At 39.9% G+C, this 27,538-nt stretch overlaps 1 protein-coding gene across 2 annotated transcripts in view; it reads right to left on the bottom strand.

Annotated features, from left to right (window-relative positions):
* LOC147175549 (PDZ domain-containing RING finger protein 4) overlaps positions 1-27,538 on the bottom strand; it is a 136,906-nt gene that overhangs the window by 59,880 nt on the left and 49,488 nt on the right. The window contains exon 1 of one of the 2 annotated variants that reach the window (XM_086074814.1): positions 1,672-1,920. The exons of the other annotated variant lie outside the window; for it this stretch is intronic. Coding sequence (XP_085930940.1) covers positions 1,672-1,740 — 69 coding nt within the window. The 5' untranslated portion in view covers positions 1,741-1,920. Of the gene's footprint in view, positions 1-1,671; positions 1,921-27,538 lie in introns of those variants that run through there. 2 annotated transcript variants of the gene reach the window in all.

Here is a 27,538-nt window from a genome sequence, read left to right as displayed (position 1 = left end):
AATCACAGAGGCATACCAAGAGGGACCTGAAGGCAGCTGTGTACGTCTTGTGTTCAGACATAAAACGTAATTAGCATACCATCCGTGGATGCAACATTCCTTTCTTCCAAATCTAACACCAGTCTCGTGCACACTTTTTGAACAACAACATCGTTGGCCTGACTTTGGCAACGTGTCAAGTTGCACACACGCAGGCAGCGGTTGAGCCATCTTTTGTTTGCCGCCTCCACATGCACTCAGAACGATGCTTCACGCAGGATATTTTTCCCCCGTCTAATTAATGCACGGGGCGGTTGTGTAAAACCGCTAATGAGAGCTGTGATCACAGCGGCGTGAAGGCAGGCGTTACGGAGAGAGAAGGCGAAGGAACGGGGTGCTTCACAGTTATTAGCCTGCCACTTGAATAAGGCTGCTGAGAGGTGGCGGAGGTGGGTAGGTTAGTACTTGGTTGTGTATCAAGGCAAACCCACACACTCACACGCGCATCTTTGAGCTTTTTTGCGTAGCATAGGAATAGCTTTCAGCATGCACGTGTCAATGCTCTATCAGTTGTTTATTGGGTGGGACAAACAAATACAAAATGATTAACACAAGCATTTGACTTTTTCTATAAATGAGTAAAAATGTCCCCCAAAACATTTACAAAATGTATCAAAACTAAGTTTGTGCCTTTTTTTCCACAATTTGCAACCATTCTGTGTCTTAATACCATATGAGTCTCCCTAGGACCAAGAATTATAGCACACATTGGTTATAAAATCGACATCCATTTAAATATGTTGTTGGAATTTGGATAATGACATCCAAATTCTATGTAACATTGAATTGCTCAGATATCCAAAGGATTTGTGGGGGCACTCTGTATATCTTCCAGCAGTCCTGAAAAACGGGGACTTAGTAGTAAGGTGGCGTGTCCAAACTATGGCCCGGGGCCGAATTTTGGGTAACCTTCCGGTTTTCTGCGGCCTATACTTAAAACACTACTATTACTTGACTACTAATATTAATGACAAATTGATGTTAAAGATGTTCTGGTTATGCGAGATGCAAAAAACTATTCATAATGAAAAGAGTAACAACATTTCTCGTTCTAGAGGTGAATAAAGCTAATACCGTTTCAGAAACATGTTTCCTCTACTTTCTGCTCCATGTCAAGGTCTTATTTCTGAACATATCACAATAATGATCTTCATTTAAGTGCCTAGTGCAGGGGTGGAGCTATTCTTATGGGATATAGTGCAGCGAGCCACCCTAAAATTCTGAAAAGTCCCCCAAATCACCTTTCACACAAAACTGTGACGTAGCTTGAAAATTGCTCGACACACACAAAAGTCAAATAATTTCAAAGTAGCCCTTCCATTTTTCTGTATAAACATCTTTACTGTCATTACAGAGTTAACAAAATTATATGCGGCACTGGCATGACAAATGTGCACGACGACACCGTGGGGATGTTCCCGGACGCCTCAGGGTTTTATTCCATGAAACAAAAGTTGCTCCCTCAGCAAAGCCCCTCCAGCACGATGAATGAGCTGCACACCAGCAACTCTATCAGCTCATTAATCGCCAACACATCTGCTGGCCAGTGAAGAAGACTCTCTCTCTCTCTCTCTCTCTTTCTTTCGCATTTCATTTCAATCCCTCATCCAACCAGCGGCAACAAAAGCTCACCTGCGCAATCTCATACAGCAGCTTGTAGTGTTCCTCACGCTTCTGTAAAGTGCACAGATTGCAGCCCATTATAGTTGTTGTGGAAACGGCGGGCGTCCAATTCTCCCCGGTGACGGGCACAAGGGGGAGAGGTGGGAGTTCAGGGTCCACACCGCGCTGCTTCTCATCCGTCACTCCTCGGCCAGCATCTTCTGGGAGGTGCGCGCAGCTTCAGCATCCGCCGCCGTGTGCTGCGCTCCGCTCACACGCGCTCGCACGCCGGAGTTGTGGCCACGCGAGGGACACTCCCCCGCCCACCTCCACGTGATGACGACGACGCTCGCAGCTCATAAATTATGAGGCAGGCGTTTTAGGCGGAGGGATTGGCGGCAGCAAGGGCGGGGACTGGAGGAGAGGGGCGGATCCAGAGATGCTGAGGGAGCTGGGACATTGCGACTGACGAGCAGTTAGATGGGAAGGCTCCTTTGTGTGAGGAGCTTTTCATAGGCTGCTTGGATGCTCCACAAGCGGATTATCTATCTCAATGAATTACAGTATAGTAAAAAAGTTCATTTAATTCAGTAATTCTATTCAAATAGTGTAACTTGAAAAAACATTTCAGAAGGCCATTTCCTATACCGAAAATCATGTGGATTGTTTCTAATGTATCATATTCATTTGTAGAGATTTGAGGTTCTTGTTTTCTGTAAGTTAATCGTCTAAATTATACTAATAAAATAAATTAATAATAAATAAACATTTCACTCTATAGTGAATCTGTATGAAATATGAGTTTCACTTTTTAAACTGAACTAATGAAGTTATTTATTTATTTATTTTACAAAATTGTAATTGATGGAGATACACCTGTACAATTGAATAGGAACAACAAATAATTTAATGTTACTGTAACAAACTTTTTTTTGGTAATCAGATAAAATACAATTACATTGAACCAGTTAACTCAGTGAGTCAATGCTTACTTAATTTGTTTACTAAACATCATTTTGATTGTTTCTTATCTAATATTGGGGGGGGGGGGGGCATTAGTTATAATCTATCAAATGCATTAAAAATACACATAAAAAATGCAATCATGGAAAGTACACCAAACTGCATTATTGTACCTTGATTACCTTAAGAAATTTAGAAATTTTCAAGTATGAGTTATTTTAAATATAGAAATTAAGCAGAATTTGGTTTTCTGTAAAGTACATCAAGTTTAATAAATCTTTATATATCATTAAAAAAATTTAAACTACTGAAATAAAATAACATCCCGATAGTCTAATTTACTGAGATGCCTCTCTGCTTTTTTGTTATTTTGGCACATAATATGCTTTAGGTCTCAAGTCATTCTACTTTTTCATCTGTCAAGCAGCTGAAAAAATGTGAGGTAAAAAAAAAAAAAGAAGACAAGACTTCACTAAAGGGATCAAATATTTGAAGGCAAGCACACGTCTTCAGGGCTTTATTAGGTCGTTACAGGTAGCACCACAGTGCTGCAGCACCCAAGCGTCCCAACAGAAAAACGTGAATTGACCTTGTTCGTTAACGCTGACCCGTTGAAAATAATTGAGGGCAAAACAGCTTATTGCATATTTATAATATGATGGACACTAAAGGAGTCGGTGCTAATGGCAACGTTTGCCGCAAATTGGCCAACATCATATATGGTTTTCAGAGAAAATCCACATCAGCTCAACATCTCCCCTCAAACTGTGATAATTCCGATACCTTCGCTATTATTGTCTCCGCCGTGAAATCTTCTCTGACGAGCGGGAAGCCCTGCTAATGAGCAATAATTGTTAACAAATTGGCCTCCCAGCCATCGACGGGGCCTCGCTGCGCTGAAGAGAGTAGATGAGCGCTAGCGGGCATCTCGTCCCCGAGGGACGCCCGTAATCCGATTTTCTCTGCTTTAATTTTGTGCGACTGCCTGGAGGACAGCCAAATAGAAAGCCACATCACACGGCACCACTATGGTTAATACCATCCAGCACTCTGCTGTACCCTGTGTCCACCATCCATATAAAAATGTCCTTAAGAATTAACAAGGAGAGAGCTTTCTGCTGTTGCTAGGCAATGGTAAACCCAAAAAGTGACATTAGCGGGTCATGTTGGGAGGGATAAGCCACTTTCACACAAAAATCTTGAAAAATGGATCTGGCTTTGTTTGCAATGTAGCTTTTATACAACTCGGGTTGGATAATGGGTTCTTTGCACAAATCCCCTATTTTCTGAGCTCAGGAAATGAAGAAGTGGTACTGAGTTCAGGAAGTAGTGGATTTGTGCGAAGAGCCCATTTGGACATTTTTCAAAGTTGATACCTTTACATAGGAATTATTTGCCATTTATGGGAATTGTAATGCAAATAAACAGGAACATGCAATTTATAAAATTCAAGGATGGGCTCTTAATAGGAAAATATAGTAGGGCAGGGATGGGCAATTTAAGAATATTTTTATTTTTGGGGTTAGTGATTTCTGGGGTTGGTGAAAGATTCTGGTTGGTAACCCGAAGGGTAGTAGGTAATGTCTGGTCGGTGCTGGATTTCACTTTTATTTCTTGTCTTTGATCCTTCCTCGTGTCTCCTGACAACCTCACGACTCTAGCTGGATTCTGAAGTATTCGGTTTAGGTGTACTGTATGGGATTTTTAATAGGTTTCAGGTGAATTAATGAGCACACACTCGCACTCCTTAAAATTGCTTGAAATTAAAAGCAATTATATTCTTTCAATTTACTCATAAAAGTCATTTTGCATAGAGCACACAAATTAATTTTAAAAAAATCGTAGGTGTGTAAGTGTTGGCTTTTACAGGCGGTGTAAAAGGGGCCATCATTTTATACAGTGGTCCATCGAAATCGAAATTGGTGACCCCGACGTGAGCAATTATGATCGATCTCAATGCAAACATCTATGTCGCAACATCGAGGCCTAGTTCCAGCTCGGAGGAATAACACAGGATGTTACGAAATTTGTATCAATTGATGTTTCTTTCTCTGTTTGTAATCAAGTTTCATTATTCCCTTTGGGGAACAAACAAGGCATCATCAACTGTATTTTTCTCAAGCGAGTATTGGGAATCTGAAATAATCTCCTGGAATGGATTATGTTTGACAACCAAGGTGCACTTCATTTGATAAACAGACCATACATGACTGAGCTGCAAAGCTCGATTGCAATAAAGGTACGAGGCCGTTTTTTATTTCCTGAAGGGATAGGTGACGTGGGTCAAAGACAATGTGCTCTCTGCACAGAAAAAGACAAATACAAGCGCCCCGGAATGTGCTGACAATGTCCATTATTAGCTGGCGCAGAGAAATGACCATTGCATTGTGACGCGGCAATCAGTGACCCCTGAGGTTAAGACGCTCATCAGTCACCCAAACGGTCCATCTCATCATCTGTGAAGCGAGACCGATACAGTAGCCCTCTGCCTGCGGTCAAGCAGCGCCACTCCATGGGACTCGTCAAGTGACTGATGCTCTTTGGAAAGTGCATTCAAACTGATAAAAGCGCTTCCCAGGCACTTTACGGCCGCAGGTTTTACATGGGGACAGGCTGAATTCTAGATCTAAGGAGTCTGGGGTGTTCATTCAGTGGTACTGACTTAACGAGTGCCTCAATTTACTATTTTTTTTTATTGCTAGGTTGTTATAAAAAGAATTGTACTTAAAAAAAAAAATCCCCAACCAATTGAGTCCTAAAAAAAGTCATTTTTAAGTGTGTTGTTTGGTGGATAATTTTTGCAATGAATAGTTCTTCAAAAAAAGAGGAACTTGTGCTTGCTTTGGGCTGTTTATTTTCCATTACACAATGTGTAATTATATGTATTGAACCAAACCACACAACTTTGTCATAAGAAAGTCCGATAGCTTGATGCTAGCACAAAATGTGACATAGACCAGCTAACAAAACTAGCATTAGTTGATGTGATAATGTGGTCAGTTGCTATGTGCCTATTAGTCACTCTTATTTTGTCATGTAATCCTTTATTTCGTCATATGGAATTGCGCATTGCCCTAGCGAGAGTTACTGAATGACATCTTTGTCAGTACATCGAGTTTCCTTAGCCGAGGTATAATATTCTCTCAGCATGTCAAGGTTTGTTCCATGCAAGCTGTTAAGATCCGTGGGGGTCGTTTAGTTTATTAAGTTAAAAATATTTCAATTAATTCACTGTCTGCACTGCTATTGTTTATGTCAAATTTATACGAACGGCCTTCCAGTCTCCTCAGTGCCCTTTCCCAGTATCTGCCAGTCGTTCATCAGTTCCCTTTGCCCGCTCAGGTAGAAACAAGCCCGCCACCGTGTTCATTCCTCCAGTTAATGGGCCTCACATCACAAGGCACGGCGAGCCGATCCGTCCTGGCTGTGATGGCTGTATTTTGAGCCCTCTTCAATTGCGTTTCTGACAAACTGATATTTAAGCTCCCCTAAAACCTCAAGGTATAACCTTCAGCCAAGTGTGGAATGCAGCTACAGCCAGGTTGTAAACCTGCAGGCCCTGAGATATGCCGGTAAAAAAATGATTCATTTTTTTAACCCGTCTTCGCCTTCAGGAAAGGACTTGAAAAGTGTATGTGAATGTAAACATATCAGAAACAAATGAAAGGAAATCGTCATAACAGACTTTATACATACATTACAAAAGAGGTCGAGTTCCAAACCATGCCTATTTTATATATATTTTTGTTTTTTTATTTTTTTCAGTGTACCAGTGATAGCAAAAATATGGTGGTAACTATAGAACTGGAAACTTATTGCAATGCTTATTTTTTTTTTTTTTTATCTACCTGTTTATGATGGTTGAAATAAAATTAAAAAGTTTTTCTGTCCTGGCTGCTCAGTAAAGTATGGCCTATGAATAATAAAAAAAAATTTAAAGTACATGTGCTGAATGTGTTTAGTCGTAATGTAAATGTTTTTCGGCTATTACTATTGAATAGGGCTGGGCTTAAATTTTTTTAATAATCAATATCAAATTGATTTTCCTTTTTGAGCCTGACATTGATTCATAAAATCATTGATCGATTATTTTAATATATCTTGTTCTCATAAATTCATAAGAAAATAGAATTTTAAAGGCCGATTTTTTTTAAATCTTAAGTTTTCTTGAAATGTACTGTTTACAAAAACTTAAAACTATTTTTTTACATTTATGAAATACCTGACTAATCGCAATTCATAATATTTTTGTTACTTTTGTTAATTAATTAAATCACTCAACCAGTCTTTGCCTCCGCAAAATAAAATTTTGAATTTAATGTTTGTGGAGTTTTTCACCATGACCTTGATATTTAAGAAGAATTTATGTTTCATAATTAATCAATATCGGATTGAATTGAAATCGAATTAACTGAACTCTTGTGAATCATTGATTAATCAAATATGTTTTTACACTTCTTAAGCATACATTACAGTTTAGTGTGAGTACACAACTTCACAGTAAAATTGTGGTTGGCAAAGTCAGGAGATCTGGGTTTAAATCACCACTGAAACTACTCTCTGTGAAGTTTACATGTTCTCTGTTCTTGAGTGAGGTTTATCCGAATACTCCGGCTTCCTCATCAGTAACGTTTCCATCTGTTGCATCAACTAACAAGCTAGGCCGTGGCTGAGAAGCCACATTTATAAAGCAGAGAGATCAGAATCACATTTAATGGATGCAAAGCTATGGATTAGGACAGATGAGTGAGGCTCATCACATGCTGGATGAATAGACATCTTTATCCCGACGCTGGCTTTCCGTAACCAAGGCAACACACAAGGTAGCGCCTTTAAAGAGTGGGAAATGTAATAAAAAAGCATTCCAGGCTGTGATCCTTGGAGTGCGAGGCGATGGAATATCAAATGACCAGACTTTGATACACAAATGGATCACCCCTTGCCTCCTGAGAACTTATATGACCCGATTTGGGAGTAATTAAACGGGTAGCATCTCCGAATGAACATCACTGGATGCTACCTGAGGGTCTGACAGTGGTCGGTCCAGCTGTGTCGGCATGCAACGTGCACAGGTGGCGGCTTCAAAGCGAGCGCTTGGTGGTCAAAAACGGCGGGAAGTCGACCAAAACATCTCTCTCAGAGGCGATAAATTATTAACTGCATCTTTAATTCATGTGGGAACATGGCCGTGGATATAAATAGCACATTGTGGTGTGTAGCTTTGCATAACACACCCACTGTTGCTTTTCAGGCAATCAACAGTGTCTTGCTCAAATTGATTTCAAAGCTAGTTATCATTTCGTTAAAACTCCTACTTTTTTTACTAATTTTTATTTTTTTTGTATACTTGGGTATCCAAAGTGCCTACCCACGCATCAAGTGTGAAATTAACTCATTCACTAGCAGCCATTTTCACTGAAGCAACCCCCTTTGCTCCCGGCTGTTTTACTGGATTTTGACTGATTTTGCAAGGACCACAGAATATTGTGTTCTATTGCTGTAAAAACATGGAACCTACCAAAAGAAAGATTAGTCTCTTCTTTCATCAAGAAAAAATATATATTTCTATCTGTTTCTGTTTCCGTTTTGCAGCAATTAGCATTAGAATATAGCTAAGTTTAATCATTGTTCCCAAATCTGTTTAAAACACTGGGGAAAAGAGCTTTTTAGCAACATGGCCCATGTTGATCTCTTATACTCTGTTGCCACCTGCTGGCCGTTTTTTGTAATAACTACCATTGCTTTAAGTGACCTCTTCAGTTAAGAGGCTGCATCAAAGCCTTCTGTATGATCTAGCAATTTTTTTTTAAATATAAATACGTTTTAGGGTCCATGGCACTATTTAAAATAGAACGTTTTTATATGTTTTGTGGAGCAAATGAGTTAAAGTTATTTGTTATTTTTTAAAATTATTGATAACAAGTTCTCAATTAGCAGGTTGTTTTCATTGCCTTAAAGTATTAGTGCACTTAGAGCCTACAGTGAGGCGCTCTAAAGCTTAAGTTAGACGTTTATCTTTATTATTCCACCTAATTCTTCCATCTTTGCTAATAATGAGGCGCTCTAAAGTGGCCATGCCAGTGGACGATCTGAAGGAAAAATATATTTTTGGCTTGTAGACATAGCTAGCTAGACAACTGTGCATGCAACTATGTATAACGTAAAAGGCTCTCAAGTTTGATGTATTGAGGGAAGGACGCGTAGTAATCAAACATGTAAATGTATTTTGCAACAAATCTGAATTAATTTCACAGGGATTTTAAAATGATATGAACTTTTTTACTAGAAAACACACAAACAATGATGTTGGATTTTCAGCGCGAAGTGGAGGCTGATGCCGAGGCATATGTTAACGCCACGGGCCATTTGTCAGCGGAAGAGGCTCCACGCAAGTGCAGCAAGTGTTTTATTAGGACTTTATGTGATGTATAATCCTCATTAAGGATGATTAAGTTGATCGTTTGAACATTCCATGTTGGGATCTTGCTCAGGTTGACGTTTGCGTTTGTAGCAACGCAGTGCCTGACGTCCTTGCTAATCAACAATCTTGGTCATCAATCAAACATTAGAACCGTCGGACAAGTGGACAAGAATGCTATAAGATTTTAGTGAGACGCCACTCTCGATACGATATTATAACAAAATGAACCTCACGATACAATAGTTATCCCTACAATCACTAATAACACTTAATATTGACGCACTCGCATAGTAATGCATGATTAACTCATTCACTCCCAGCTATTTTCACTGAAAAGTATATTTCTATCTCTTTCCGTTTTGCAGCTATTAGCATTAGAATATAGCTCAGTTTATCATTATTTACAAATCTGTTTAAAACACTGGTGAAAGGAGCTTTTTTGCAATATGGCCCTGGTTGATCTCTTATACTCTGCTGCCACCTGCTGGCCATTTGTTAAATAACTACCATTGCTTTAAGCGACCTCTTCAGGTCAGAGGCTGCATTAAAGCCTTCTGTAGCTCTATATATATATATATATATATATATATATATATATATATATGTATATGTGTCGTTGGGAGCATGGTTTTATTTAAAATAGAACATATGTATACGTTTTTGGAAGCAAATGAGTTAATAGACTAAACTTGAGCCTTTATGTTTGCAAAAAGATTCTTTGAAAATTTGTTGGGTTTGAGGGATAAGCATATCATACCATTTGACGTTTGAATTGCTACCTTGGGCATCTTTGCATCATTTCAAATCTGTGAGATTCTAACCTTGTTATGTACATTTACATAGTGTTGCCAATGAGTACCCATCTCCCAATCAAATATTTGATTTCAACCATCTTGACCATTCTAAGTCATAACATTCCAAATCGATAGACAAATTCCAATAGACAAACTGTTAAGAACAAGTATTCTAAATCAATGAAGCAGCTCAAGTAAATTCATTGTATGCTATTCAAATGTGAATGTTTCAGCGTCACTGCATTGTTAGGCGTGTTAATGGTGGAACTTGTCACTGAAGCCAACATGCATATCGGTCGCATCATTGATTTCAGTCTCTCTCACAGAGAGAGAGAGAGGGAGAGAGAGAGAGAGAGAGAATGCTAGTCAATAACCCGCCAATGAACACCTGATGCTCGCATGAGAGGTTTGTGCTTGTGACGAGATGAAGTTGATCCATTAAAAACATGTTGGGAGATTTTTTTTTCGTGAACAAAAGTATTGGGAAATTCGGCAGTTTTACTTTTGGGACGTTCTACTTTAAAGGGGTTGAGGTCAGGGCTCCAGTTAATTGTCCAACACCAAACTCATCAAGATAAATAAATGATATTACAACGGAGTCACAGAACCAAATTCATAACACAAAGTTCCATTGTACAAATGAAAGCCCCGTTTACGCTTTCAGATTGTCAAACCCAGGACCTCTCCACTGTGAAGCTAGCATGCTAACCAATAGCCCACCAAGCCACACACGAATACCAACCACCTCAAAAGCCCTTTCCTCACATGTTGTTAGAGTCATCTGCGCACCTTGAGGATCATCCTTAAAGCCTACATCCAAACAACTTCAGTATTCCAATAGCCACACATTGTGGAGTAAAAACCGCCAATGGATCACAGGCTTGTTATTCAGCCACAGATTAGTCTGGAATTATGATGACACCCACGGGGCAGGAATCTTGTTTTTTTTTCATCCTCCTGTAAGATAACAAAAGCAGACGACAAGCAGCGGGAGGAGAAAAGGCAGGAGAGGGGAGATGCGTGTGATTTAACATGCTGCGCTGCACGCTGCTGCCTTGGCACTCCAATTTACGCGATGAGTCAGATAGTGTGTGATGGGTGATGTTACAGCGTCAGAGCTGACAAAACACACGGACTGCGTTCGAGCAACAGACTCTCTTGATCTTCTACACTCATCGTGGAATTCATTCTGAAATAATAAAAAAAAAAACTCCCATACATGCACTCTTGGGTCAACTTTTACAAATAACAAAATACAGCTTTAACCATACTAACAATTAACATTTCTAGGGAATAACAATAATAATTCTTTCAAAAATGTAAATGAACAATTCCCATTTGCATCACGCGAACTTTGTTAAATGTACAGGCACTTTTAAAATGTAACCCTTTACAGTAAGCGCTTATTGCTAAAGTAGCAAAATTGCTACAAGCACATTAAAATAGAATATTAAATAAACAATCAAATGGATTTTTAAAAACAGAAATTAGGCAGGAATTGGCCTTTTGATAAGTATTTTATTTTTTAATGAATGTGTATATTGTATGAATTTCACCTTTTGAACAATAATCAAATGTATTGAAAGGCATCTGTATAAAGATATGAATCTTGATTTTAATAGTGACCTACAAAACAAATTTCATGACTAATTTCGCAATTAAGTCTAAGTGACCCAACAAATATTTACTTAAACTACCTACAAGGTGACCTATATTTGAAAGCACATCACATTTTAACGTGGCAACTACAGACTGAAAAAAAGCCTGAGACAAGGTCATCGATCTTAATTAGCTGATATTAAAAACAATCAATGGCGGACGCACACCAAACAAACACAACTCTTCAAGCTCCCAAAGGGTATCCATTGATTTTTCACTTACAATCAACACCAAATTATCGGACGCCAAATGATTAAGCGTTCGTGTGATCAAGCATCACAACAGCGCTAGTTGGTTTGAGTCTCCATGGCAACCAGTTGCTCCTGACATAGAAATGTTGTGTATGAGAAAAAAAATGAATAAAATAAAGACTGGAAACTTTGCGTAGGCGGTTGACAAAGCCTCTAGCTAGCCCTCTAGCTAGCATGCTAACAACTCGACAAAGTTTGACCACTATGACAATAGTTTAGACTGAAACAAAATATTTTACTATCTTGCATTGAGCGTGGAACCTCGAAATATAAATACAGAAGAGTTGGCTTTCATGTTGGTCTAAATTTAAATGACTATTTTCCCAAAGAAAATAATGTTAAATGAATTGATTGTGTTCCTGGTTCTAAATCTTATATCACAAAAGCAATATGAAATGTACAGACGATGTTTTAACTAGTATTGAACTTTTTAACTGTCATTCAAGTGTTCAAAAATAACTGCTAAGAATTATTATAATTTAACTATAGTATTAAACGTAAACTAAAATAAAGTAACGTCAGTCGGTATTTGAACGGAGATGGTGAGAGGCTTTCATGGTCATTTTCCATGCTAGTCATTAGCCATTATGCTTTAAGCTTAATGTGATTTACGTTTTAGCATCTGCTTGGAAAAATCAATTTCTATTATAAAATTCACATTTGAATACAGTAATTGCACTGCTCAAAGTGAGTTTTGTTTTATGGTTATCACACTTTTCCATCAAGGGTACAACATTTGGATAACCATATAGGGTTGTCAAACCTCATGCACAGCTTTAACATGGAGTCAATCACCCTTCCAAAACCCGAATTTTGGCAATATTCTCCTTTTGGAAGGTTATGTAAACATGTGTAAAAAACCCCAAAAACATTAAGACGTGTATCACTTTACCTCTGCTGCATGCTCTATCGCAAGGAATCGTTCCTTTTTTAATACAGAATGTAGCGCAACGTTACCCAATGGAAACGGAATTTTGACACAGCGCAGCAATAGACTTGGAGGAAACGGACTACATTATTAGCGTGATGAGTGATATGAAAATGTTTTATCGACAGTGGAAAATAAGAAGCAGAAATGGCGTGTATTTACGTCATTAAGTTGTTTGTGCATCGCGGTTTAGACAGTTATCGAGCACATTATCATGTATAGGGCGGTCATTACAAGATCATTTCAGTCCAGATTTTCTGCCAAAATGAAAAGAACAAATTCATACAGCAAGGTTAACATATTTAATTTGCTTTAGTGGGCCACAAAAAACGATGTGGATGCCGGGATTTGCTGATCGTAAGGGAAATTTCCAAATGGAAAATACAGCTCTTCTGGAGCCTTCAAATTTGGATATTCTATTTCATTTGTTCTATTGAGGTAACAAATCATTGTGACGGCACAAATTTATTGATTTAAAAGATAGGCAAAGTGATGTCCGGCAGCAATAAAAATGTGCTGCTTTAAATCTAAAGCATTGACCAAAGCTACTGCATAACCATACGAGGTCATACATCTTAGGAGGCTCCTTTTTTTTATTTTTATAATGGGATTACGCATCTTGAATGGTAGTGTTTTATTGATTCTTCTGTTGTTCTGCTTGATGGACCTCATACAGCCTACGGGTGTCCTTAAACAAATCTGCAGCCATCCCTGACTGGCGTTCTTTTGTCGCCCTTGAGGAATCAGATATTGTATCTGTAAGGGTGACCCACATCAGTGTAGACCTGCAGCCATACACGGAGGGGATAACCAACACTGTAGCACCGGATAAACGTCTGTCAGGGCAAGGCAACATGGCGGGGTGACACATAAAAAACTCGGGTGAACCCTGGGATGGTCTGGCTCATCATTTAATGGACTCCCGCTCAAGGTTTTACAGGTCAGCTTTCCCCCCGTGTTTACTTTAGCAAAGAGAAGGTCGGGATGCTTTCTCCTGCCAGTTAATACACAGGAGATAAATTAACACCAGCACCCCCCCATCCACACCCCGGGCCCGCCTTCTGGGAATAGTTTCCGCCTCACAGCACATGGTGGATTGAACCAAAGGGGGGTAATATTCACAAATCAGCCAATGGTTATAAGGTAAGAGGAAACACGCATGCATCATGTAGCGCAGTGTCTTCGCTGACAACCCAGAATATCAGTTGTGCGGCGTTCTCGTTATGCATTTGTCTTATTTTGCCACTTTGCATAGCGAAGCGAAGCCACGGAGACGCTAACAAATCACGCTAATGCATGAGAGTGTTTCCGTGGGAAGGTAGCGTTCCGACACTCGCTCATTAAATTACGGTCTTATTGGACTCTGCACTACATATCAAGTCACCAGTGCATTCGCTGGATTTCAGATGGCACTTTATTTATTGCAAACGACTTGACTATGTGACAGCACATCGCTAATGTCGGGAAACATATTATTCCAAGGGTAGTCATGTTATTCTTAATGTGTTCTCACACAGCTTTAAAAAACACATTTCTTAGGTTACACGCACTTTGGTATTTATAAAAATGCTAATGTATTGTAACCTTGCCAGCAAGCTGAAATCTTGCGGTATTTGTTCACAAACACTACGAGAATTCATCTTGTATTGCTCCCGCAGATCGGTTTGCAACAGATCTTTTTTAAGTCGGACCAATCAGTCGTTGTTTAGGGCGGGCCATGAAGTTGTGATGAAACAAGAAAGAACTGACGCCGGGGAAAACCTAACATTGACGAATGGACGCTACAATTAATTCTGTTCTTGCAGGATTATTCACCGTTTCCTTGTTGAATGTTGAACAGCAAGAGGCGCTTTGTGCATTTTTAATCTGGTAAAGATGTTTGTGCTTTTTTTTTTTTTTTCTAAGACGAGACCGAAGACAATATTTTCATCCGTTGCCGTGATTGGTCAAAACAAACGTGTCCAATCAGCTCAAAGTATTGTACAGATTGTCCCGCCTTTCCCGAACAAATCCCTGTGGAGCAGTCCCAGATTGATATTGTGAAGAACTCCCTCGAGTTAATCACAATTATCAATGCTATTGCCAGGTTTGATGTATTGAGAATTGTTCACAATTTTAAAGACCCTGTAAAGTGAATTCAGAGATACGTTTCTAAATACGTTTCAAGATAAATACGGAAACATGCAAAGACTGAAAACGATGTGTTAAAGTTTTATTTTTCCCCCCATCACTCCGTCTTCCACCCACGTTCCAAAAACATACGTTAGCTTCATTAAAGCTCCCATATTATTCACCTTTTCCACATGCTAAAATAGTCATCAAATGTGAAAAAGCATTTAGGCTTTTTAGGCGTGGTCGCAACGTGCAAGCCGTCTCGTCGAGACCACTTAGTCATCTAGGTGGCAAATTCTATTACGTTTGCAAAACCAGCTCTGAACAGGCTTTTCATTGACAAAACAGTCCTTGGGGAAATGCTATCGGTACACGTCCTTCAAAAATCAAATTAATCCACTGTCTTCTCAAATACTCGGATGAAGGAAGCAACCACTTGTTCCTGATCGGTTGTTTCTCCATTTCTCTCCACGGAGCGCATGAGCAGCCAGCTTCCCACTAACCTGAGGGGACGGTGTTCCTTCCGTAACTTAGTGGCGTCAAACAGTTACGGAAGTTTCATCATATCATTTGCAGCGTTGACATCCGAAAGAAGGGCTGACGGGTAGAAGCCATGGCGTATTAGTAACCCGTGCCCATCGATTCTCACTATACGCATCAGTCATATACATTGATTATGAAGGTCATTGATTCATATAGTTATCAATCCCAGACTTAAGTCTGCACACTCCTTGCTCAGTTCATCTTGAGTAATGTCCGTGTATAAGTTGCAGCTAGTACCAATCATTTGGAATTGGTAAATCAGTTCCCAACAAACCTGATCAGAACTTCTGGTGGTCATGTTCTCCCAGTTGGAAGTGAAAAGCACATCTGAATGTGCGCTAGATCCACAATGAATCCCAAATCTCTGAGTCGAGTTGTTACTTGCTGTTCCACAGTCTCGTTCGCTGAAGCTTTGTCAGAATCAACTGCACTTGTGCCAGCCGCAGCTCTCGCCGGAGGGCCGCGGCGCGGTTTAATATGGATCCCCGTAACGATCACATCGTTGATACGAAGATTCTGTTCCAAATCATCCACTTTTTGTTTCAAGACGTCAATGCGTCGATCTTTTTCTTGTGTCTCTTTCTTCAACTGCTGAATTTCCTGCAAAAGTGGCTCGATGCTCTTTTTCCATTTCAAGTATTTGTCAAGTATATGACCATTTATTTGAGTTCTGCAAGAGAAGATTTTATCTCCTCAGTCTCGTCAGCTGTTTTTCCGCCATGCATATTGCAACAATGGAGTTAAAAATCCCAATGTCAACAAAATAGAAGTCACAAGCGAGAGCTGGAGCGAGTACAGGTGCGCCCTTCCTCGACAGGTGCGTCCTTGAATTGAGTTTAATCTGCCCGTTTGAAGCACACAATGTAGAAAGGAGGAGAAAGTCGCGGACTGACTTTTTTCATACCCGGGGATGCATATTATTGATAGAAAACCCAACTAAAGTGCATTTTCATAATATGGGACCTTTAAATTGTCCACAGGTGTGAATGTGAGTGCGAATGATTGTTTCAATATATGAGTGATTGGCTGTCGACCAGTCCAGGGTGTGCCTTTTCTCTCACCAATTCAGCTGGGATAGACTCCAGCTCACGCTGATGAGGAGGAGTGCTATAAAAACTGGATGGATGAATAACTAAGATTGTGCAAGTGTACTTAATATTGTGTAAAAAGACAAAAGTGAAGCAGCGACCATCAAATGAATCCCAAACGTGTCGCTCGTCTGCTTTGATGAAGAGTCTTTGTGTCCGTAAATGAAGCAGCGACATCCACGCGGGGAAACTGGCTTTTCCTCGCAAGAGGTTTTAGCACTCTCCGGCTGCTCTTTACATGCAAATGGGATTATTTGTCTCACCTCGGCAATTCCCACCCACTTCCATTGCAGAGTCATCACTACTTCTTTATACTATATGTACACAAGACACAGGAGCCTGTAAAGTATACAGCTCCCCGTGCGAGTGTGCAGAAAGAGCATCCTCGCCCTCTTCCTCCTCCTCAACCTGTTCTGTTCCTCGCCTCGTGAAAACTGCTTCCAGCTAATACTGCGACTTTAATTCCTCGTTGCAAAGAAAACCCCGGGGTGCCCCCTGACAAACTCTCTCCTCCACTGGAGATTTATAGTCAGCCATTTTGTGGACTAATTGCTGCGCACCAGTGACGCGAGGTCAGGCACCGTAGGCCTTTTCACACTGCACTTAGTACACAACAGCACAGTGTCATGAGATAGGAAACTGCTGTGGAAGACGCAGCCAAATTAAAATATGTCCAATTTGGACGACATCACGGTGCATTCAGGGAGAGAGTTGGTGGCGAAGTGATTTGTACGTTGAAAAGTGAAAACAGCACGGAGGAATCGGTAATGCTGTGTCCCAAGCTTTGAGACACAGAACAGATGACGCTACATTATGCTCAGCCAGAAGTACATCTCGAAGTGGTCTTCATGGAGCTGTAGCTCATGGACGAGCCAAAACTCTCGCAGATCCTACCACGGCAGTACAATTGGTACCATTAGCCCACAACCCCCACTTGTTTGACGGAGATATTGAAAAATATTTGCTGGTATGACTGATTTATAGAACTGATAACCACCGCAGCGGCCAAAACATTCCTGTTTAAAATGTAACTGTGCTAATGAACTAACCACAAGAGGGTGCTAGAACTGCACAAATAGAATAAAACCTCGATTTTTTTAACGGATGTGCTGTTTTTTTTTTTTTTTTGGGGAAAGCGCTTTGTGACAGCTAAGGCCGTTTGAAAGCGCCATATAAATAAAAATGACTTGACTTTTAATATCGTGACATAACGAAGACGATATTATGGCACTTCTAATATCATGATATCACGATATTGCCGTTATCGTTGAAGTCATGAAATGAAGGCCATGTATCAGGATATCACGATGCCTATCGTGACATTGTTGGCAATGCCCAGCCCAAGCATTCATGAGACTCAACGTTTATGTATTTTTAATGTACTGCGTGATTTGTTTTGTTGTTCAAAGTTATTTTGTGCAGTGTGCGCAAACCTGACAACCCACCAGTATGTCATAAAGCAGCGCAAAAGGGCACCTAATGAAGCTCATGATATAACTCAAAGACGCGGGTAATGTCACACTTAAGCACTCAGCTAGCTGGTCAAACATTAATTAAGCTTTATGCATGTTCTAAATATGCTCCCACATACAGTAGCTCATATATAAATATGATCTGTGTTATGGCAGAGGTGGGTGGGCCAATCCCATTCTTTGGTCCATATGATGGAAAAGGCTAATTGCACAGGGTCCAGTGTTTGCAAATAAACAAGCGTTCAATCTGTCTCTCGTCTCACTGACTTGTTTGCTGCCAGTAACATAAATCAAAGTCAGATAGGAGGCGGACGTGCGATAGTGGAGATTGATCGGCTTCACGCTCATTCCGATATGAATCTAATCTCTTCACTTTGGCTCATATTTGCCATTCGTCTTGTGCCTCTGCTCAACCCACGTCGTCCTCGTCCTCCTCCAGCGTAGCTGAATAACAGCAGAAGGAGAGCTTCTTGATTATCTGATTATCTGTGGGGAACACTTGGGCAGGGTCAACAGCAAGGTGTACAGTATCTGACAAATGAGTACACTGCTCACATTTGAGTAAATATTGAGTTTTATCTTACAACAATGAAGAAAAGACACTTTGCTACAATGTACAGTTTGTATAACGGCGTAAATGTACCGTCTTCTCAAAATAATGACACATAACCACTAATGTCTAAAATGCTGGCAACAAAAGTGGGTACCCCCTTAACTCATTCACTTGCAGCCATTTTCACTGAAGCAACCCCTTTCGCTCTCGGCTGTTTTACTGGATTTTGACCGATTTTACAAGGCCTACAGACTATTGTGTTCTATTGCTATAAAAACATGTAACCTACCAAAAGAAAGATGACAGTTTCTTCTTTCATCAGGAAAAAAAAGTATATTTCTATCTGTTTGCGTGTTGCAGCGATTAGCATTAGAATATAGCTAAGTTTCATCATTATTCACAAACCTGTTGAAAACACTAGGGGAAAAAGAGCTTGTTGCAACATGGCCCTGGTTGATATCTTATACTCTGCTGCCACCTGCTGGTCGTTTTTTGTGATAACTGCCATTGCCTTAAGCGACCCTTTTTAGGTCAGAAGATGCATCAAAGCCTTCTGTATGCTCTAGCACATAGGTGTCAAACTTTTGGATGTTTCCGTTCTCATGATCAGCTCATCAGCAAGCTCTGCATAAGCCTGATAACGATCCTGCTGATTGGAATCAGCTTATGTTGGAAGAGGGAAACCTTCAAAACCTGCAGGACTTCAGCCCTCGAGGACTGGAGTTTGACACCTATGCTCTAGCATAAAACAAACAAACATAAAAACGTATAAATGTGTTTTTGGGAGTGCAGGACAAAGTATTAAAAAAAAAGTATTTTGGGGTTTGAATTAATTAAATGAAATCCAAATTGTGGCCAAAGTGTATAGTAATAATAATTTGTATCTTTGTGAGATATTGTATTTGGAAGGCTAATGAAACTTTATGTACTTTACCCATACTTTTTCTTCCATACTTTAAACCTGGCGGTCTAAATGTGACACATTTTATATCTGATTCTTTATTTATTTTTGCTTCATGCAGCCAATAGATTTACAGATATTCTCGTCACAGTCGACCACTAAAATGGCCGAATACGTCTAGTGGGCCAAGGAAACGGTCCGAGTCCAGCGTAGTTCAGTGGGAAGTGTCTAGTCTTATGCAGTTACTATGTCCCATATATGAAGTTGTCAGTTGTCATGCAGTTGTTATATTCCTGTATTTGTCATTCTTATTTTGTCTAGTCACTATTATTTTAGTATCAACAGAAAGAGGTGGGCATTCCGCCAGTCTGTCATTCATCAAACATCTGTCAGTGACGAATTCAGAGGTCCGTCGGTACGTGACACGGTTTGTGACGATTACGCTGACCCAAAAAGATATTTTAAAAAATAAAAGACTTCCGGCAGGTTTTTAAAGTTTCTTGTCACTCCATAGCAAAGCGGGCGTCCGCCATTGAATGCCTTCCTCTGTTTGTATTTATAGCCAAGAAGTGTTTTACATACAGACACAGTATTTCTGACTTTCCTGCAGCGTAGGTTAGTGACAGATATTTTCAGTCGACTGCAGTAATATAGGAATTACCCTCGCTGTTTTGATATCTTTGGAGTGGAGTGTGTGGTGTAAAGACTGCATTTTTTGTTCCCGAGTATGGTTTTAAGTGGAGTTAACTTTGGTATTAAAACGTAAGGGCTGGTTTTAAGGGGTGAAAACAGCTCTGTCTTACTCTGATCAATTTTAATAGCCCTTAATGACCGTCTATTAAAGGCTACTAGACTCTCCGAGCACTCAGCCTTTATAAGCCTCGCCTGACATCCCCCATCATTCAGCAGCTCTCTCGGCTTTATCACAGCCGGTGGCCCCTTCCATCTATCTAATTAAGGACAATTTACTAATCACACAGGCCACTTTCCTGGAGCAGGGACACCCTCCATCACTGCAGAGCTCACAAAAGCTCATTAACGGGTGTGGGCCTCCTCATTATTACCTCGGCGAGGGAGAAAATAGGGATCCCTTGCATGCATTTGGATTCAAGAGCCAATCAGGTATGTTGTAGTGCAACCCGCCATGACATCTACGGTGTAAAGTGTATAACAAAACAGAAAAACGATAGTGGTGGAGATAGACTTTGCGCCTAAAAAGAGAAATGTGAAATAAATGCTGCAAAGTTGGTGAAGTGTTTCAACCTGCGAGTGAGTGGAGAAAGATGGGAGGTGTGATATGTGTAGGGGGAAGCAATTTCAGGTTTCATTTTACAAGATGAGGCGGTCAAAATCGATAGTGGTGCTGGTTTACTGCCAACTTGCTGAGGGAAAAATGAGACGATAAGCAAAAGTAGCAGCAGGTAGTTTTTTTTTCTTTATTAGTTTTTTTTTTTGGGGGGGGGGGCGAAGCACAGCACAGGATATTACATCACAAGCACTATAAATAAGTACAGCAAACCCACACATTTAAAAGTCTTCAAGTAGATGTAATAGGATACAAACAGCTCTTGGGGTTTTTTTTGGGGTGGGGGGGTGTTAAAGACACTTCTATTGTAATTACAATTGGTTGATTTTCACTTTTGATTTCTCATTAATTGATTACTTCATATTGATGCTCGTATGGTGGTTTTCTGAGGAAAATGTTTTCTGTGTTGTCACCTATAGAAAATCTGGTTAAACATGCTTTCAAATTAAGAAAGTAATTTAATAAAATGACCAATATTTTTTTGGGGGGGGGGCTTAAGGATTTGGTGGCTGATATCTGCAGCCTCCACGTGTACCCGGTGTAATTATCCGCAGTGTGGCACCGCGCTACAGGGTGGCGCCTCTTTGTTTTTGTGTGCATGTGTAGCGCTTTTTCGTTTTGTCCGCCTATGTTTTTGACGCCGTGGAAGTGTACGAATATTGTGACATGTGGTGGCGCCGAGCCCACTGTTTTTTTGTTTCTTTTTAATAAAAGAATATGTGGACTGACAGTCCTTTTGTTGCTCTCTAATTTTTTTGCTCTCCCGCTAAACCATCCATGGCCGATCAGTCACCGCGCGTTACAACAGTATCTTAAAACAAGGCCAGTATCGGCATGATTGTATAGCCCGCAATTCTGTGAGGTTCAAATGGCGTTTCTTGCCATAAAAACTCAATTTAATTTGTACACAACTTAAACATAATTAATGCGAAGAATACATCATGTAAAATAAGTAATTAATTGTTTTGTCAATTTATTAGTTATGATGGATTTTACAGCTGTGAGACATGCTTCTTCCATATATTTTTTTATTCCACAAAGATGCCGGCCACTTGTCACGCTGCTACTGAACCCCTATCATGCTGTGGCTCTGTCATGAGGAACACACACATCTCCCACAGATTTGACACATATGCTTTCATGTCAAGTGAAATGGTAAGCAGAGCTGCATTGAATTTTGTTGGATGCACAGATTAGCATTAGCTTCTGCGAAGCATCACATATAAAGTTGCTACCGCCATATGATTTATTTTATTTATTTTTCTCTTTACATGCACTCGCTCTCACATGCAGAAACCACTGTAGGCTACTCTGACCCCGGCCGTCATAGTAACAAAAGCTAGACTTGCCATTGGCCACAGACATTTTAGACACCTGGTACTGTTTTAAATTGTGGAAAAATTTCACATTTAATGTTTAAACTGGTTTAACGTTTATTGCCAAAGTGGAAGTAATTTTGTCGTACCCCAGTTATACGATTACACCCTGATCCACGAAAATTATCGCCATAGGTATCCAAATTCCAATCAATAATTCCACTCTTGTTTTTCTTTTCAGCGTGTGTGTCCATAGTTCAATACGTTTGACAGGCGGCTGCATTAGCAAGCGGGACGTGTGCATCAGCTCCTGTCGGCGACGGGCATCAATAAGCGGCGGCCAGGCCTGTGGTTTGTAATTGTGTTGGAGGGGTCAGTGCGGGGTCGTCGGGGGCATTCCTCTGACTTTTCTAATGAAGGGAACACAACTGAGCTTCACGCCAACACACCGCTCAGCCATCTCCAATTCCAGGCCCCATTTCCCGTGTCAATCACAGCGTCAGTAATAGATATGGCAGCACCGAAACGCATGACACTTGGAGAAGTCATGGACTGTAAATTCTTGGATGAAAACCTCCTGTCCTCAGCAAGAACACGGAAGACAGGTTGTGAATGGGTCGTCTACCATGACGATGACCCAAAACGTACTGCCAGGCCGACAAAGGAATGGCTAAAGAAGCATATCATCACTGTCAGGTGGAAATTCTCTATGTCCGAATAGGGTCAATTTCATATTTTTGCACAAATTGCTATTATTCAACGTTTCTAATGTTATGTGTTATTTTTTATGCTATTACCAATCTAGAGCGCTAGCATTTGTTTTAGAGAAAATATATTAACTCTCTTAGATGCTTACTGAGACGACAACTGTCTAAGAAATGTCATGTAAGTCCACCTCTTCCTCATTCTGCAGGAGACTTGCAGCATTATGCTGCCTCAAGATTGAAAGTGTGGATGTGTTAAGACAACACAGAGTAAAAATATTTTGTTTAGATTCTTTTCAGTAGGCCTGTTTTGTTAAAAGTTGATCGTGTAATGCTTGTTTACAGAGGGACACACATCAGCCACAAAGGTAAATTTGCATACATATACTCCAATATACTGTAACTGCTTATCTTTTCGTATAGTTTATTTTCGTCATTTAATGCTTTGAAAAGGATTTCTCATTTGTACTGTTTCGCATTAAAAGAACCCAGACTGCAATGACAAGTTTGCTTTATATTATTTATTTGGTTGTTACTAACATAAAACTATGAGATTAATTTTTCAAAACTCATTTGCAGTTTAATACATTTTGTAGAAACTTTATTTGGACGAATGTACACCGCCATTGTTATTAACGTCGCAACGCATTCAGTGCTTAGTGACGTAGAATGGCGCCTGGCTTCCCTGCCGAGCAATGTGAAACGCCTGAAAAGAAAGCAAGGTAAACCTTGTAGCGTTCCTAAAGGGACGATGAATGTATCTGGTGAAAGACGAGAGCACGGTGTGGGGGAGGGGGGCTCTAACACATGTTGTTTCTTTAGGAACGCTATGACATAATACCAAATGAAGTTTCTACAAAATATATTAAACTGGAAATGATTTTTGAAAAATAAATCTGTTATGTTAGTAACAACCACATAAATAATATAGAGCAAACTTGTCATTACAGGGTTCCTTTTAACGCCCTTGTAGATGTTCACGTCTGGCAGTAGCAATGTGGCAGTACCATTTTTAATGAATGACATCCATCCATTTTCTTAACCGCTTGTCCTAACAAGGGTCGCGGGGGGCGCTGGAGCCTATCCCAGCTGGCTTCGAGCAGTAGGTGCGGTACACACCCAGAACTGGTTGCAATGAATGACAGTGTAATAAATAAACTTATTTTTTTTAAATAACAGAACAATCCACAACAGCCAGAAAAAAAAAAAAAAAAAAAAACATTTAAGTAAAGAGGGCTTTGAGCTATTAATAATAGTATCATCAGCATATAATTGAACAGAGCCATCTGAAAAAATACAGGGAAGATGATTGATGAAAACAGAAAAAAAGAAGTGGACCTAAGGTGGGTCCTTGAGGAACACCTCTAGGCTGAACTAATAACTGACTTACCACCTTTTTAAGAAACACATTGTTTTCTACTGTGTAATTAATTGAACCACAAAAGCGCTTGTTTAGATAAATCAATAGCATATAACTTACTTAGCACTCAACGGTATGTGATAGCAATATAAGGTATAATACCAGCTTTAACAAAGCGATGTGCAAAATTGGCTTTTTTATTTTCCTAAAAAGTAGTGATCTTAGAAATGTGAGGATTCTGCCCGAAAACAACAATATTAAAGTCATGAAGTGGCCTCGTCGGTCTCCTGACCTTAACCATAAAGAAAATCTGTGACCGGAGCTGAAGCTTCGAGTTGGCAGACAATAAACTTTGAAGGATTTAGAGTTCCTGTACAGGGGAGTGTGTCAAAATATATCCTGAGCAAGAAATGTCACAACGCTTTGCTTGCCAACAAGGGTTTCTCCACCAAGTAGTCATCTGATTGAACACATCAACAATACTATAATCAATAAACAACCATAACAATAGGCTGATAATTTCTCTGTAACTTCTTACAAATTCAGCAAGAACATTAAATAATTACGTCCCCACCAAACATAGTTTGCAATAGCCAATAACCCATCAAACCATAAAAAAAATATTTCCATCATGATGTGCAAACTATTTCCACTGATAGGAGTGACTGACCTTTGCCAGTAGTGGGTCCTTAAAGACGTTTTGAGATGACAAAAAGAGCAATGGGACTAAATGAAAACGTACGGAATCATCCACGCTATTAAAAGTCACCCTGAGGGAAATGTAATGGAAATCCATCTAATGGACCCAATGAGCCCCTGGGCTATTTTGAGGTAATTTCATTACCTTTACTTTCAACACAACCTTGTATTGGGCTTCTTAATGGCCAGTCAAACATTTTCAATTGATTTTCTAGAACAGTTGTAATAAACCCAAGTAGCTGCAATAATGCAGTTAAACCTGTAAGGTCAAACTTGGTCCATTCCAGGACCTGAATTGGATAAATAAAAAATAAATAAAAATCAAGAAGAAGCAATTAAAATATAAAACCGCTGCCATCATAAAACCTTCATTCATCAAACATTTGAGCATTCTTATCTCATTATAGGGCACTGCTCAAGCTTTGTTGTACAGACAAACTATTTATATTTGACACTTATAGGATACCACCACAATAAAAACAGTAAAAGCAAGAATTGATGTGAATTTGGATGCTAATTGGCTCCCATGAGCACTCTGGGTTAACCAGGAAAAAAAAATCCGCCAAAAAGTCATCAGGGTTTACCAAGGGGATGAACGGAGGCACAAAATGTTCTACTAATCCATTTAAGAAATGCTCTTACACTGGATTAGGGAAAGATTGACCAGTGAGGGACACGAGGGAAAAAGTCAGAGGATCAAGCAAAGCTTTTTTTTTTGTACTCAATTCAGCAGAGACCCAACAGCCCGGCAGTGTTTTTATTATTGTAAAACAGGTTGATGTATCCTTGAAGTTGAATTTGTTCCGTGACCACGCTAGTAACTCAAATCAATCGTATCTCAAATCAACTTTCCACATGAAAATTGAAATTATTATTTATTAAATTTTTAAAGGTGAACAGAACATTAATCTGTTGTTGACAGTCAGCAGAGTGTCTTGTGGCAGAGATGCTTTCATATGATCTCATATGTCTCTGTCACTGCTATGTGAAAAACACTTATGTCCATAATTTTTTCTTTTTAAAACAAACAAACATATTTTTATGTTTTTGGGATGTCTGCATTCAGTTTCATCCCCAAAACATAAAAATGTAAAAAAAATAATCAAAAAAAGAAGACAAAAAAGGATATGTCTTTTTCACATAGTAGCGACGATTTGCAGTAACAGGAAACAGGCGTAAATCGCAAGTTCGTTATACACATTTTCACAAAATTCGCATACAAATTTCAAAACATTTGGGAGGAAATCCCCTTATTCTTTGGGGGGACATTTTATGTATGAAAAGTACTAGTGTCATCGGTACTTGGTAATACTATTGGTGACTTCTCAAGAGTTGAGTAGTCGTACTAGTCTGAAAAATTGTGGTATGGCACATCCCCAATACATAATAGGCTTACCTTGCTTTCTTTATAGGCATTTCACATTGCTAGGCAGAGACGCCATTCTACGTCACTACGCACTGAATGCGTTGCGACATAAATAACAATGGCGGTGTACGTCCAAATAAAGTTTCTACAAAATGTATTAAACTGGAAATGATTATTTTTTTAAACAAACCTCATAGTTATGTTAGTAACAACCAAATAAATAATATAGAGCAAACTTGTCATGACAGTCGGGGTTTCTTTTTAGCTAGCAGACTTTCATGAGAGAAAGTTATGTAGCTTGGTCAAACAATGTAATGATCTGTTTTATGTGATCTTTAAAGTAAACATCAACTGGGAGTGATTGTTATGTGAATCAAGCACACGTATAGGCAAGTACACTGCTCTTCATTTAAAAGAAGGCATTATAGGCATCGGACCCGTCGGCATGGGCGTGCCTTAGGGGTCTGTGCCCGCCCTGGTAGACAGCCCTTGCTGTTTTAAGAGGCCTCGCCAACTCACTATTTTTCCTATCAGTCACGTTAACTTGCGCCAATGCACCTTCTGTTTCATGTAAAGCATGCCAGCCAACCACATACCTCCTTTCAAGTTTGGCTTTGATTGACAGTTTAAGCTAGCCAATGACAATCGTGATGTTTCAATGACCGTGCAGTGAGCAGAATATATTTCTGAGCACTTTGCAGTTGTCACAACACAACTATTCAGCCTGAAGAACTTTAGATTTAGGTTGAACAAGTCTCAGCAGTTTAACCCCCCACCCCCCACACCGGTAATTTCTTTCTGCTGACGGGTCTGATAGGCATCATGCTTAAATAAAGCTAAGTCAAATTTTTGCTTGCAACACAACACACGCACGCACACACACAAAAAGTTCGTATGTTGGGGGACTCATAAATCAATGCGCCGCTGTAGTTTAAAACACAATTTTATTTATGGAGATTTGAATACCTGACAAGTACTTCACAACATGGCCCAGCAGCCGCCCAAGTCAGGCGTTGTGATGGATGAGCGGCTATCCATCACCGTTGTCTCGAGTGAGGCAGGGGAGAATTCATGGTACGCTCATGTGTCTAAAACATGCCAAGGGCAGGGGAGGCAGCTTTTAAACTCATAAATGGAAGTAACAGAGCTGGTGTCAGCTTGCATTAGACAAGAAGCTTCTGCAAGAGTGGGTGCTCATGGGAAATGAAGTCGAACTCTTCAGAGACCGCAGACGTAATGAAACGATGGGTTGTCACGCCGACACGCTCACATTGCTGCTGGAATTGAATCAGCGCTAAATAAATGCCTTTGCTTACACTGAAGCGCAATCAGTGTCCAATCAGTGTTTGTTTTCAGACTCTTTGGAATATCTTTCAATTACTCTTTGTTGGGAGAGTGGAAGATTGAAAGGGGGCTGAAAAAGGGGGGAAAACACAATAGATGGGAGTGAGTGGAGCGAGG

The sequence above is a fragment of the Leptonotus elevatus genome, chromosome 4 (assembly GCF_054856555.1).
Source record: "Leptonotus elevatus isolate MCC_2025b chromosome 4, RoL_Lele_1.0, whole genome shotgun sequence".
NCBI lineage: Eukaryota > Metazoa > Chordata > Actinopteri > Syngnathiformes > Syngnathidae > Leptonotus > Leptonotus elevatus.
The sequence above is the reverse complement of the archived record's forward strand: the minus strand, read 5'-3'. Positions and strand labels throughout refer to the sequence as shown.